At 43.9% G+C, this 12881-nt stretch overlaps 4 protein-coding genes across 5 annotated transcripts; 3 read left to right on the top strand and 1 right to left on the bottom strand.

Annotated features, from left to right (window-relative positions):
- Positions 1–261: 261 nt before the first annotated feature.
- On the top strand, positions 262–2652 carry LOC116204982 (transcription factor MYB17-like). Its single transcript, XM_031537386.1, has 4 exons — positions 262–979; positions 1127–1316; positions 1666–1795; positions 1952–2652. Exons 2-4 carry the CDS (start codon positions 1184–1186, stop codon positions 2568–2570), a joined length of 882 nt encoding a protein of 293 aa, XP_031393246.1. The 5' UTR covers positions 262–979; positions 1127–1183; the 3' UTR covers positions 2571–2652.
- Positions 2653–2869: 217 nt separating this feature from the next.
- LOC116204983 (remorin-like) lies at positions 2870–4336 on the bottom strand. The gene is made up of 5 exons (XM_031537387.1): positions 4082–4336; positions 3811–3861; positions 3541–3628; positions 3351–3432; positions 2870–3256 (listed from the first exon to the last, which is right to left on the bottom strand). Exons 1-5 carry the CDS (start codon positions 4134–4136, stop codon positions 3059–3061), a joined length of 474 nt encoding a protein of 157 aa, XP_031393247.1. The 5' UTR covers positions 4137–4336; the 3' UTR covers positions 2870–3058.
- A 618-nt stretch (positions 4337–4954) lies between these two features.
- Positions 4955–8190, top strand: LOC116204981 (tRNA-specific adenosine deaminase TAD1). Of its 2 annotated transcripts, none has more exons than XM_031537384.1 (10): positions 4955–5177; positions 5262–5382; positions 5633–5805; positions 5932–6075; positions 6412–6531; positions 6718–6887; positions 6973–7049; positions 7145–7264; positions 7343–7430; positions 7775–8190. In XM_031537384.1, exons 1-10 carry the CDS (start codon positions 4997–4999, stop codon positions 7886–7888), a joined length of 1308 nt encoding a protein of 435 aa, XP_031393244.1. In that variant the 5' UTR covers positions 4955–4996; the 3' UTR covers positions 7889–8190. The 2 variants fall into 2 exon arrangements, with proteins under 2 accessions (XP_031393244.1, XP_031393245.1); XM_031537385.1 differs by having other exon boundaries at positions 4956–5177; positions 6418–6531.
- A 924-nt stretch (positions 8191–9114) lies between these two features.
- On the top strand, positions 9115–12465 carry LOC116205285 (protein O-glucosyltransferase 1-like). Its single transcript, XM_031537841.1, has 6 exons — positions 9115–9513; positions 10512–11083; positions 11168–11360; positions 11455–11519; positions 11656–11866; positions 11961–12465. Exons 1-6 carry the CDS (start codon positions 9202–9204, stop codon positions 12408–12410), a joined length of 1803 nt encoding a protein of 600 aa, XP_031393701.1. The 5' UTR covers positions 9115–9201; the 3' UTR covers positions 12411–12465.
- The last annotated feature ends 416 nt before the right edge of the window (positions 12466–12881 follow it).

The raw sequence follows: 12881 nt of genomic DNA, 5'->3' as shown, positions 1-12881 counted from the left end.
ACCCGTACAGTGAGTGTTCTACTTGTCGCAATTGCCAGCACCTCCCTATTAAATGCGATGCATGCCATGCATATGCATCTTTTCCTTCTGCAGATCTTGCATGGTCCTGTTCGCAAGAATCCGCCATTAATGCCCCTTCCACTTCCACCGCCATTAATGCCCCTTTACTTTCGCCTTCAATTCAATGCGCGTCTCCCTCCCTCTCTCTCTCTCTCTCTCCTCCCCCGCCCCCCCAATGATGTGAAGGCTCGCACCAACCATGCCCGCTGAATGGACACTCTATGGTCCCATCAACGCGCCGTTCCTCTTGCTCAACATACGTTGGATCTCTCTAGGGAGAGCGATTCAATGGCAGGGAGGCTCGGAGACTCGTTGCGTAGACGTGATAGCATGGTATCAGGCTAATATGTTCGATCATGCAGGCAGGGAGGCAGACGGACATGCATCTTGTCGTGATATTAAATGCAGAAGTTGTAGGCCCCAGCTCAAAATTCGCCCGGTGCGTCCTTGAGTTCTTCACAGTTAAATGATCGACTTTGGATATCATCATTCCCATCCCATCTCATCCCATCCTCATCCCATTGAGCTGATTTAATGCCATTGCCCCCAGCAGCAGCAACTGCATTCATTTCACGAGCCTCCTCTCTCTCTCTCTCTCTCTCTCTCTCTCTCTCTCTCTCAACAAAGGAAGAGTTCTCAAGCAGTTGCCATATCTTCTCACTCCCACGTTTTTCCATTGTAAATTGTTTCCACCCAGAAAGAACGAACTTTGACTCGAAAAGTTCTTTGAACACTGGACTGGACTGGACTGGCAAAGCAAAAACCATTCCTATTTGCTTCATCTTCTCTGTTCTCCTTCTCCTGGGGGAACTCAGAGAGAGAGAGAATTTATTGAAGTCCGGAGGGACTTGTCTCCTCTTTACATTCACAGAGCATCAGCTTCACCTCACCACTCCCACTGAGGGCCTCCCTCAAAAAGGTTAGCTTTTATTTTCATAGTCATCCTCTTCTTATTGTGTTTTTTTTTTTTGGGGTAAGCATCCTCTTCTTATTGTTGCTCTCTCAGTTTGTTTGCTTTTTGTCATGTAATGATTCCAATCCCTTGGGGTCTGTCCTGTGAATGTAGCGTGTTTGTGTTTGGTGGAGCTTTTACTCTCTAGGGAAGGAAAAGGAAGGGAAGACCATGGGGAGGGCTCCATGCTGTGACAGGAGGAATTTGAAGAAAGGCCCGTGGACCCCTGACGAAGATGAGATCCTCATCAACTTCATCGCCAAGAATGGCCATGGAAACTGGCGTTATCTTCCAAAGCTCGCTGGTAATAATCAATGCTACTCTTCTTGCATTCTCTGCTGTGTGTTGCAGTACTGGGTATCGACCAGTTTCGATCCTTTTTAAAAGCGAACTTGGAAAGTTTGGTTCCCTTCCAGAAGCGAAAAATCATTATTAGAGTTCGTTTCATGCAACTCAAGGTGAACTGGCGATATCTTCTGGTAGATGCAAATATACGAGGATTTCCTTTCGAGTTCACGCTTGGGGAGTTTTGAATTGGGTTTGATGAAAACGTACTTTTCGCTGCATCCTCCCCATTTTCCAATGCAAGCACACCCTGGATGTGTAAGATGATGTTCAGTTTGACAAGCACCGATAACAAATGGTTTCAACAGGTCTTCGTAGGTGCGGAAAGAGTTGCAGGCTTAGGTGGGCAAACTATCTAAGACCAGACATAAAACGTGGGCCCTTTACACCCGATGAGGAGCAGCTCGTCATACAGCTACATGGCATGCTAGGAAACAGGTTACCTAGTTAAGGCAAATGCTTTGATCCGACGAGTGGAATCCTTGAACTATATATTTGCCATCTTGTTTGGAATCGGAAGGACTGTCATGATTATGGATTAGAGTATATTTTAATTAGAAATTATATAACTTCTTGGATGTGCCGGTTGTCTAGGTGGGCGGCCATTGCAGCACAGTTGCCTGGAAGAACAGATAACGAGATCAAGAACTTGTGGAACAGCTGCCTGAAGAAGCGGCTCCTCTGCATGGGCATCGGCCCTTCGACCCACAAGCCCTTATTTTTCCAAGGGACTAAGATAAGAGCATCATCAGCCTCTGTTACAACTGGCCATGTGGCCCAGTGTGAGAGTGCCAGGCTTGAGGCCGGGGCCAGGCTCTCAAAGGACTCCTCATTTGTTTCTAGCCTGCAGATTCCGCAGAGGATGGAACCTGACTATTTCTTGCTCATGTGGAACTCAGAAGTGGGTGAGTCCTTTCGGAAGCTACCCCGAGGAGCAGGCAATGAGACTGTGACTGATAGCACCATTTCTCAGGCATCTTCATCTGTGAAAATTGAATCGAATTCTCCGGCTACAGGGACTGGACCAGCAACATCAGCATGGGCTCCAAGATGGAGCGATGGACCCAAATTTGAGACCGACTACTCCAGCTCTAGTGAGTTTGAAAGTTCTTCAGACACCGCATTGCAGATGCTGTTGGAGTTCCCTATCAACAATGACATGAGCTTTCTAGAGGGAACCATAATGGATATAGCGCCACTTCTGCCAAGTTGAGAGCATAGGATTCTTTACTTTATCCGAAACTTGAATTTTGAGCTGGTTCTCCGGCAAATCGGGTTTTTTTGAAAGAGGAAAAAGCCTTTTCTCAAGTAAAGGCAGCCCTCTTTGTAGGACAAAATGGTAAGAGGAATGAACAGAAACCGCTTTACTATGACTGAACGGTTTTTGTACGGTAATGCGATTCCGAGATGTTCTGATCTTCCAAGGGTTTCATTCGATGTTTTTGCTCATGTTATTAGACCTTTTCTCTATTGGCTCAGCATAAATGAAGCCATTGTTCATACACCTTTCTGATATTATTACACGATTTAATATATACCCCATTCAACTTTTTTGTCTGTGTCTCATACAAAAGTCTTACAGAGGAGATGAACTTTTCCGTGATATTTGGAACCAATTTTTACATGAAAACCAAGCAAGATAATATTGGCAAGATTATTTGACCACTCTGTCCTCGGCCCGCCTGAGGTTCAATTTTAGAACTAGAAGCAGCCAAGAAGAAGTTTCTTTGGAGTCGTCCCGGTTGCACGGTACTTTGCAGCCATTTCATCTGCCTTGAGAATTTCTTCCCTACGTCTGGCTTCGACCATTGCCCGTTTCTCATCTGCTTCCTTGTGAATCAAGCCAATCTTGTTCTTCGTTTTCTCTCCATATTCCGCCTTTTTCTTCTCCAATTGTTCCTACATGTAAAGCCATTTTCGTTTTCTCCATTTCTCCTTTTATATATATATATATATTAAAAGAACGCAATATGGAAAATCTTCAGGAGGCTACCTCAATTTTTCTTAACTTAGCTTCGAGAGCTGCCTTCTTGCTGTTCTCCCAGGAAGAAACCTCGGACAGCTTTTTCTGAGCCCTGATCAACAACCCCGATTACCATCCAGATTATTGAGACATAATTGAAGCTATGGATCACCAGTATAGTCATAGATCTGTTTCCGATCATGAGAAGTAATAAGCTTACTTGTTCTCGGCTCTAGTTTTCTCGCTGTCTTCCCAGGCCCTGATGAAGGATAAGTTCTTATCTTTCTCTACTTCTGCAAGTGCAATGTCTGCAAAAATCCATAGAATTGATACACATGTACACAGTCGATCAGCATAACTTATCTTACCTTACCTTGCTGCATTCGTTCTTCGGGAAATCAAGAAAACCCTTTCGAGAAAGACTTCGAACATTGACAAAGGGGGAATTTGGTATGATAGAATAGAGCGGTACATAGATCAAGGGACTTACCCCGGTCGAGCGATCCTCCTGAAGGTTTCTTTTCTGCAGCATGTGGAACCTCTGCCAATAGGAAAGGAGAGACAAAAGTAACATATCATGAGTTGACCCTATTAATACTTTCATTGCCACGGCATATATAGAAATAGAATCTTCTACTCTAAGCATCACAGCTGATCAGGCACTTTAAGAACAGAACACAAGAAGATGGTACTTCACAATTCACCGTCAAAGGAAGAATAGAGAGAGAAAGGGGGGAGAGAGAGAGAGAGAGAGAGGCTACGGTCGGACACCGGAGCGGCTGGCTTCTCCGTCGGAGCAGTCTTCAACTCTGCCATCTCCAGCTGGGGACCTGAGTGTGGGGAAGCTCTCGTCCAACAGTTCTATTTTTCTCTATGGCTTGCTCTAATTGTCAGCAGTAGTAATAAAAGTTGAAGCTTTGTAGTTCGTGGGTATGTGGTGAGGACCCATTTATACTAATAACTAGTGCAAACTACCACTTTGTTTTCATTTTGCCCGACAACTCCCCGCAGTTATTGCCCTCTCCCCCGGGTATCCGATGAGGCGATCATTATGATTATATATTGAGTTATTACATTTTACGTAAAATAAAATTCATCACACTATATAGACAATAACGATAAATATATCCGACGGAACATATTCTGTACTGTAGATCGCCCCCCGAAAAGAATTTACGAGGTGCTTTGCCTCTCCCCAGCTGTTCACGCTTCTAAAGCAACAATTTGAAATTCTATTATTCGTTTGAACGAATAAAAAGAAAGGTGAAAAAAAATTAGGAAAAGGAGAAAATTTGGAAATTCTGATGGAGTGTGCAAGTGTTACTATTCACTATCCCTTACGTGTGCCGACAGGAAAGCCAATTTAATGCCGACGCCGTGTCGATGGCGTGGCGCTCCTGGCCACCGTGAAGTAACGAATTATCCCAACGACGGGGCCCACTTGTGCCCCACCAAGATCTGGGCCCCACAACCCCCTCGGCCCGCGTCGCCCGCTTGCCGACACCCGATCGTTTGATGGCCCACGAGGCCCAAGTTTGGCCCATCCATGGTTACGAGATCGCGGGCTTTCTCGTTAAAGTCAAAGCCCAGTCAACTCTTCTTGCTTCCATTCCCTCCCTCCAACCCCCGTCGACTGGCTTCGGTTACTTCCCTCCCTGTTAACTCTACTTCCAAGTATGAATTCCGGCGGCGGCGACGAGCGGAGACTGAGTTCCGATACTCTCGCCGGAGATGTCTGGGGAGAGAGGGTATCGGAGAAGGTTCTCTCGCTGTACAATTCTCTCCCGAAGAAGGGGAAGCCTCAGGGCCGGGAAGTCACCGTCTTAGCTGCATTCCTCCTCTCATCGCCTTGTCAAGGTCTTGTTTTCTTCCTTCTACGTGATCAAAACTTCACATTAACAGTCTGCTTGATACTCAGCGTCGCGCTCTAATTTTGTCCAGAGCTGGAGGTGGTTTCTCTGGGAACGGGGACAAAGTGTATTGGGGGCTCTCTGCGGAGCCCTAATGGCGACGTTGTGAATGACTCCCATGCCGAAGTTATCTCCCGGAGAGCTCTCATGAGGTATGGTTTCCGTACTCTCTGTGTCAGTATATCAGTAGTCTACTATTTAATAATACATCATAGACATTGCGAAGACCGTCTTAGGATTTTTTTCTCAGCAGATGCTGTGCCATTTATCGGACTCTGTCGTGTTTTGCCGGTTAAGTCACATATTGCGAGCCCCTCATTATGTGGAGTTAGCCGCGGGTTTACCGTGATTAGTAAAAAAAATTGTGAAATTTCTAACTGTTCTATTGTATTCTAAATCCAGGTTCTTCTACACACAGATTCAGCGGCTTAATGACTTATATGGTGCCGAACAACCAGAATTTGATGATCAAAGTAAAAGCTCTCCTCTTCAGCTGATTCTAGACGGTCCTGGTCAGGGAAAATACAGGATGAGGTCTGGTTGGAAACTACATCTATATATATCTCAATTGCCATGTAATTCCTCGAGGTGTCTCATTCATTTTTGTTTTCTTTTGACGATTCTCGATCCTTGGTCGCTTCCACGAGGTTTTTAGCAATAAGGGCTCGGGTCATTGCTTATGACTGATCTTTCCTACTCAGGTGGCGTTGCTTCACCCTCATCATTATTGTCAGAGAGTTCTGAGAGTGTATTGTCGGGGAAAGGAATTCCAGTTTCACTGTCATCCTGCGTTGAGCTCGATGATCCTGAGACAATTTGCTCGGAGAAAGGAGTGGATGGGAATGGTAAAAGACAAATCTCAGTTGACTGATGCTTGGCATTTTCATTTGTTGCTGAGAAGTGCCATGCATCTTGCATTTTCCATGCCATCCATGATGTCTCAACGGCATTGGTGAAAACTTTCCACCATGCCTGTTTGTTGCCTATTAAGTCAAGTGAGAAAAGCCCTATTGATCTTGCATTACCTCATGACCATGCCTTCTCATCGAATTTTACACATTGGACTCAAAACTATTTTTTAAAATAATAATTTTAAGAAGGATTTTAGGGTTCTAATAATTACCTCTGAACTTGTTATATTACTACCGGACTCAGTTAAACGAAGCCAACTACTGATTCAGTTCCAGGTAATGGTTTGCAGCTAATTGGCACAGTTCAGAGAAAACCTGGTCGTGGTGACACAACATTGTCAGTAAGCTGCTCAGATAAGATAGCTAGATGGAATGTTGTTGGTGTTCAAGGTTTGACTTTTCACCTTTTCTCTGAGACTTACTGGCTGAGATGAAACCTTCGTTTTTTTAGAAGAAGAGTTTTGATCTCTATTATAAGCTACTGATTGCCAGTTGACATCTCAACGAGTAGCCTAGCTCAAGCCTAATTCTTCAAAATTTTATGACTAGAGGATGAGCTCATTTTTCTTTCTACAGGAGCGCTACTTTCCTACTTCCTTCAACCAGTTTACCTGTCTTCAATTGTAATTGCACAATCCCCAAACAATTGTGGAGATTGTTTGATGCTCTCTCGGATGGAGAGTGCCATAAATGGACGAACCCTCCATTTTCCATATGCTCAATTAAGCGCCTTCTCAGTAAACAAGGTCTGTCTCCCTCAGGCGTTTACTGTTTCAGTAATGAGTGATGCTACTTGATATGACAAAATTTTCACTACAATTCTGTTGGCAGCCCTTGTTCTTTCTTGCACCGATACCACCAAAGGAATTTCAGCACTTGGAGACTGCTCAAATGACTTTGACTTGTGGGTGAGTTCCTCTTTTTTCAGTTAATTTGGACTTATTGTTTCCTGCTTATACACATTTCCTAATATTAGTATTATTATTATTATTATTATTATCAGGTATTCAATATGTTGGAACAAGTCTGGGGTGCACGAAGTCATACTTGGTACCATGGGAAGAAAACAAGGCGCCTCTGCCAAAGGGGCACTTTATCCATCTACCATGTCATCTTTATGCAAGTGAGTGACACCAGTTCCAAGAGCAATTGATGTTCCTTAGTATACTATGTACTTACTATTGATGTGGTGACCCCGTAGATACCGACTCTTGGAGACGTTCTTGTCACTAAGACATGAAAGCCTTGCTGAAGTTTCATGCAATGGGATTACTTATCGAGAGCTCAAGGTAATACCATATCTTGTGCAACTTCTCTGCTTTGCAAACAAATGTCAGTCATTGTCACAATCCATCAAATAGCCTACTCCCATTTATATGCCCATTGCCTTAAGAATGGAAACAGAAAAGTATGCTAATCTGGTGAACATTCAAAATTGTTTGTTGATATGGTGCATTTCCAGTGCTGTGGCTCGTGTTTCCGAGTTCTAATTCCAAAATCTTCGGCAGCTAGGAACTGCCCAAGTTGTGTATGAAACTATTTGTTCACTCCTTGACAGAAAGTAACAGTATCAAACCAAAAGGGGAGCATTTTTCGTGTGAGTAGTGGCTAGAATTTTGCATCTTCTTTGCAGGAAGGTGCTCAGGATTACAAGTTAGCTTCGAAAATCTTGAAAACCTTGCCACCATTCAGCAATTGGCTATTGAAACCTTCAGATAATGAAGCTTTCTCGGTCTGGAGATCGTGACAGTGGATCTGGTTGAAGTCTGAATGGCACCGTCCTGGATTAAATAACAGCTCAGCTCTTGCAGTATTCCTGCTTTTCTTTGATGGTTGCCACAGTTGGAGATTCTCCCTAACCGAAGTTTAGCTCTCAATGATGGGGAGTATTCAAGTTTCTTGCATGACGGTCATCCTGAAAATTGTCTAGGAGTTGTACCATTGTCCTATAGGAGTTTTATGTTGATAAAAGATGCTTTTGCTATCAGAAAATTAAAGCTGTTTGTTGATCAAGTGATTCTAATGAATTAGACAGATTTTCTAGTTTTCTCTCTCTCTCTCTCTCTCTAACCTAATATTGCATTGCATCAAAGTCCCATTGGCTTGGGACAACCAATTGCTAGTACGTGATTGTGCTATTTTAAGGCCCTTTTTTTTAAAAAAAAATCATTGTTGCTGATACGGTTGCAAAATGTGGCATGGTTGGTTTTACAGGAAATTGCAAATAACTACTGGTATTTTTAAAACTTTGTTATCATAGATCTCTTCTCGCAATATTATAACTTATATAGCTAAATTGCCGTAAATATTGGACCTTTGATGAGTTCAAATCTCTGATATGTATAATCTTTTGGTGAGGCCACTCATACTAGAAAAAAAGCGACTTTATTTCAAAAGAATAAAATTTGAAAATAGAAATCGTTTCGGGGAAGAATAGTATTTTTAAATTCCTTTTTAAAAAAAATTATTCTTGTAAGTATTTCTTCATCTGTTATTAGAGAAAAAGCGACTTTGTTTGAAAAGAATAAAGAAATTGTTTTGGGAAAGAAGAGTATTTTTATTTTTTGAATTATACTTGTAGGTATTTCTTTATTTATTTTTTTTCTGGACTGGTAATGTAAGTATTTTCTTCATTTCGACTTGTGAGATCTGTGCCTTTTAGATGGCAAAAAATGTCGTAACAAAAAGAAGAGAGACAAAAACATCGTATTTTACGCTCCTTAAGAAAAAAAAAAGACAAAAACAAACAGGGAACTAGGAATGGGAGACACATACGAAAGAAAAGAAGGGAAGAAGAAATGCAAAAATATTATAGAGAGAGAAAAATAGAAGTAGAGATATTCCAAAACCATTATGGACATTTTCCCTAACATCCCATGGGTTCTTGACCAGTAGAAAAAAATAAAACAATTAAAAAACTGAAAGGATAATATTTTTTTTTTATATTTTGTAACAGAGAGAAAATAATTGAAATTGAAAATCTGACGGTAGACGTTTCCTCGGATGAAGAGTCTTAAGAAGTAGGACTCCTCTCTCTCGAACTCGAGGCAGAGACATGATATGTGCAGATCTAAACAACGAAACTGTGAACTCGGTCGTTGGCTTATCGTAACGATCGATCATTGTTGTAATAGCATAGCAACCATGGAAGCAGAAGAAGAAGTAGAAGTTAAGCCGCTCGATAAGGTCCCAGCTTCCGGCTACACTACTAGTAACAGCAACGGCGGCTCAGGCTCGGCCTTCTCGATAGCTCACTCCACTGCGGCTCGACCATTGTCGGCCTCGTCGAGGCCTTGGTCTTCTGCTACAATCTTCATCTCCTTCATCGTTGTCATCGTTGTCTCAGGAGTCTTCATCTCCGGGTTCGATGTCGTAAGTAATCCCCTACCATTTCTCCTTCTATAGCCTTCTTCCTCAAATTATGGTGTCATGTTTGGCCTCGTGTGAGATTCTTCTATAGTTTTCGGTTTCCTCCCAGGTAGTTGCTCCCGAAGAACGTTTTCTTCGAAGAACGCGTGAGAATATGAGTTTTCCGAGCGACTCTTGAGGCCGGAGATCACTTATCTCCGAGCTATTTGAGATCATCGGATCGAGTTTAATTTTTATTTATTTATTTATTATTTTTGGGGGCTTGCAGATGAAAATCATGTTAATGGCAACTCTTATCCGGAGTGCCCCAACTTTGAATAGAAGATAGATACATGATGATGAAGAAGAAGAAGAAGAAGAAGAAGTCACTACTTTGGAAAATTCAAACAAAATACAAAAGGAAAAAAAATATTATTTTCCTCTGATGATATTTTGCTTGTTATATGGGTATTGGTCCCCATCAAGTCGGCACGCAGACGCAGTTCTTGACCTCTCTTCAATTTTTTTTTTCTTTTATGGCTCTCACGAATCTTTTCTCTTTTATTATTGTTATTATTATTATTATTATTTTGGTGGGTTTTTATTATTATTATTTTCCACCACTTATAATAATAATCGCCCCACATGGCATATTTCTCGAATTTGCTCGTATTCCGGGGGGAATATTATTACACGACAAGTTGCTCTCGTTTGGTATTAAGCGTAAAAAATTAGGAAGGGTTTGCATGCTGAATTTGTCACAAGTATATTGGCCCGCAGAAAGGCCGCGGGTCCTACATGACATGTATCATCTTTATGTATCCTCGTTTATCCTGTATATACACATATAGGCTGAGACAAACATTCAATTATAATTTTCTCATATATTATCTCGATTCGTATTTGTCGCGCCTTGAAGATTAGATATTCACTTATACGTGCTCAAAATAAAATTTATATTATATACATTAATTGTAAGATGGCCATAAGTATATAGTGTTCCAATTTTGCCTTTTTTTCAGGGAGTGTTCAAATCGACGCCGGTCTCCTCCTTCACAAAGGGCATCGACTCCACCGGTTCATCTTTGAGCCCGTCCCAGTCCCATCAGGTCGTCCGCGAGTACCCTCTAAACTGTACTCCCGTCGCGCAGCAATGCCCCGCGAGCTACTACCCTACCACGTCGATTCAGCTCGACTCGGACTACACCACTGCCTGCCCAGACTACTTCCGGTGGATCCACGAGGACCTCCGCCCATGGAGGGACACGGGGATCACCCGGGAAGCGATCGAGTCTAGGAAGTCGCTGGCCCACTTCAGGCTCGTCGTCTACAAGGGGAAGGCTTACTTGGAGCAGTTCCACAGGGCGTGGCAGACTCGGGATGTCTTCACTCTGTGGGGGATCCTTCAGCTTCTGAGGGTGTTCCCGGGGAGGGTTCCCGACCTTGAGATGATGTTCTGCTGCGAGGACCTCCCAGCACTCCCGAAGAAGGACAATCCGGTGCCTGAGGGGGCTGCGCCGCCCGCAATGTTCCACTACTGCAGCCATGACTCGGCCTTCGACATCCCCTTCCCCGACTGGACCTTCTGGGGTTGGTAAGCCCGTTGGCCCATTAGGTGTAGATCGTCTCAGTTCACCACACGATAGATAATGGTACGTACCGAATGTATTTATCACAGGCCAGAGGTGAATATAAAGCCATGGGCGAGCACGCTGAAGGCCATAAAGGAAGGAGCCGCGAAGACCAAGTGGATGGACAGGGATCCCCATGCCTTCTGGAAGGGCAACCCAGCAACTTCCCGGAAACGGCGCGACCTGATGCGCTGCAAGCCCAAAATGCTCATGGACTGGAGTGCCCGCCTCTACAATGTGGTACGTTGGAGTTGATCTCAGGCCCTATCTTGTGTATGTACCAAGCGCTCTCGCCTTGTATGGAGTAACTTACATTATCGAATATATATATCAGGATTGGGGTCGCGAGAGTTTGGGTGGATTCAAGGGATCAAGACTAGAAGATCAATGCACCCACAGGTATGATATGCATAACCAATGATACATATATGCAAGGCCCTTGTTTTCGCTCTTTAATGAAAAAGGTGAAAACCAGAAAAGTGGTTTTCGACTGATTTCACCGTATTTCTTGAAATTTTTCCCGATATATCGACAGGTACAACATCTATGTAGAGGGACGGGCATGGTCAGTGAGCGAGAAGTACATTCTAGCATGCGACGCAACAACCTTACTGGTTAGGCCTGAGTACTACGACTTCTTTTTCAGGGGAATGATCCCCATGGAGCACTACTGGCCCATCAGGCCTGATAACAAGTGTCCCGACATCAAGTTTGCCGTCGACTGGGGCAGCAATCACACCTCCGAGGTCAGTACATCTAGACGCGTCTCTCTTGATTAATTTCACCCTCTTTGCCCGACGCCAGACACTCTGAGGTGCTTTTTCTCCAACCTGCATGCAGGCACAGAAGATCGGAGAGGAAGGGACCCGGTTTGCGCAGGAGAGCCTGAGCATGCAGAGAGTGTACGAGTACATGTTCCACGTGCTGAGCGAGTACTCAAAGCTCCAGAGGTTCAAGGTCACGGTGCCTCCTGCTGCGGTCGAGATCTGCGCCGAGTCAATGGGGTGCCCCGCAGAAGGCCAAGTGAAGGAGTACGTGATGGAGACGTTGGTGACTTCCCCAAGCAGCGTGCTGCCTTGCTCAATGCCACCTCCTTATGAACCCAATGAGCTTCGGGAGTTCATACAGAGGAAGGAGAACATCACCGGGCAAGTGGAGATGTGGGAGGCTGAGTATTGGGACAATCTCATGGAGAAAACATACTTCAATTTATTCATCTTCTGGTCTCTCTTTCTTCTTCTTCTTTTTTTCATCTCGAGATTCATTTGCTCGCCTTGTATCCAGAAATAATTCACGGCTCTCGTCATGCATGTGAGGCTATTATTTGCTTCTGTCACTTCTTACCGATTGATATAGAGTGAGAAATAGTAGCCTGTACTCTTGCTGTAACGGCGAAACGACATTTCATGGGGCTGGCCGTGTGAGCCCTCTTTGGCAGGTGAGGAGGCGGCCAAATTTTTGCAGGTCTCGTCGTGACTCTCGGCCTTTTTCTACCGCCACTACCACGAAGATGTCCTCATCGGGCCTTTTTTTTTTTGGGATGAAAATCGTGATCGGCCTCGAACACGATGGTCTGGGCAGTAGTTTCTCTTCTTCGCCTTTAGCTCCATGAATGAAATTGAGTCCATCACCAGAAACCGATATTTCGCCTGAATGAATCATGGCACGAGGGATGCCTTGCCCTGACTCTCTCCGGTGCTTATAATACTTAACATCACATTTCGAAGGGGGTTTTATCACGATTCCAAAACTGGCAGCTGC

Source organism: Punica granatum, chromosome 4 (genome assembly GCF_007655135.1).
Source record: "Punica granatum isolate Tunisia-2019 chromosome 4, ASM765513v2, whole genome shotgun sequence".
NCBI classification, from domain to species: Eukaryota; Viridiplantae; Streptophyta; class Magnoliopsida; order Myrtales; family Lythraceae; genus Punica; species Punica granatum.
This window is presented reverse-complemented; position numbering and strand designations above follow the sequence as displayed.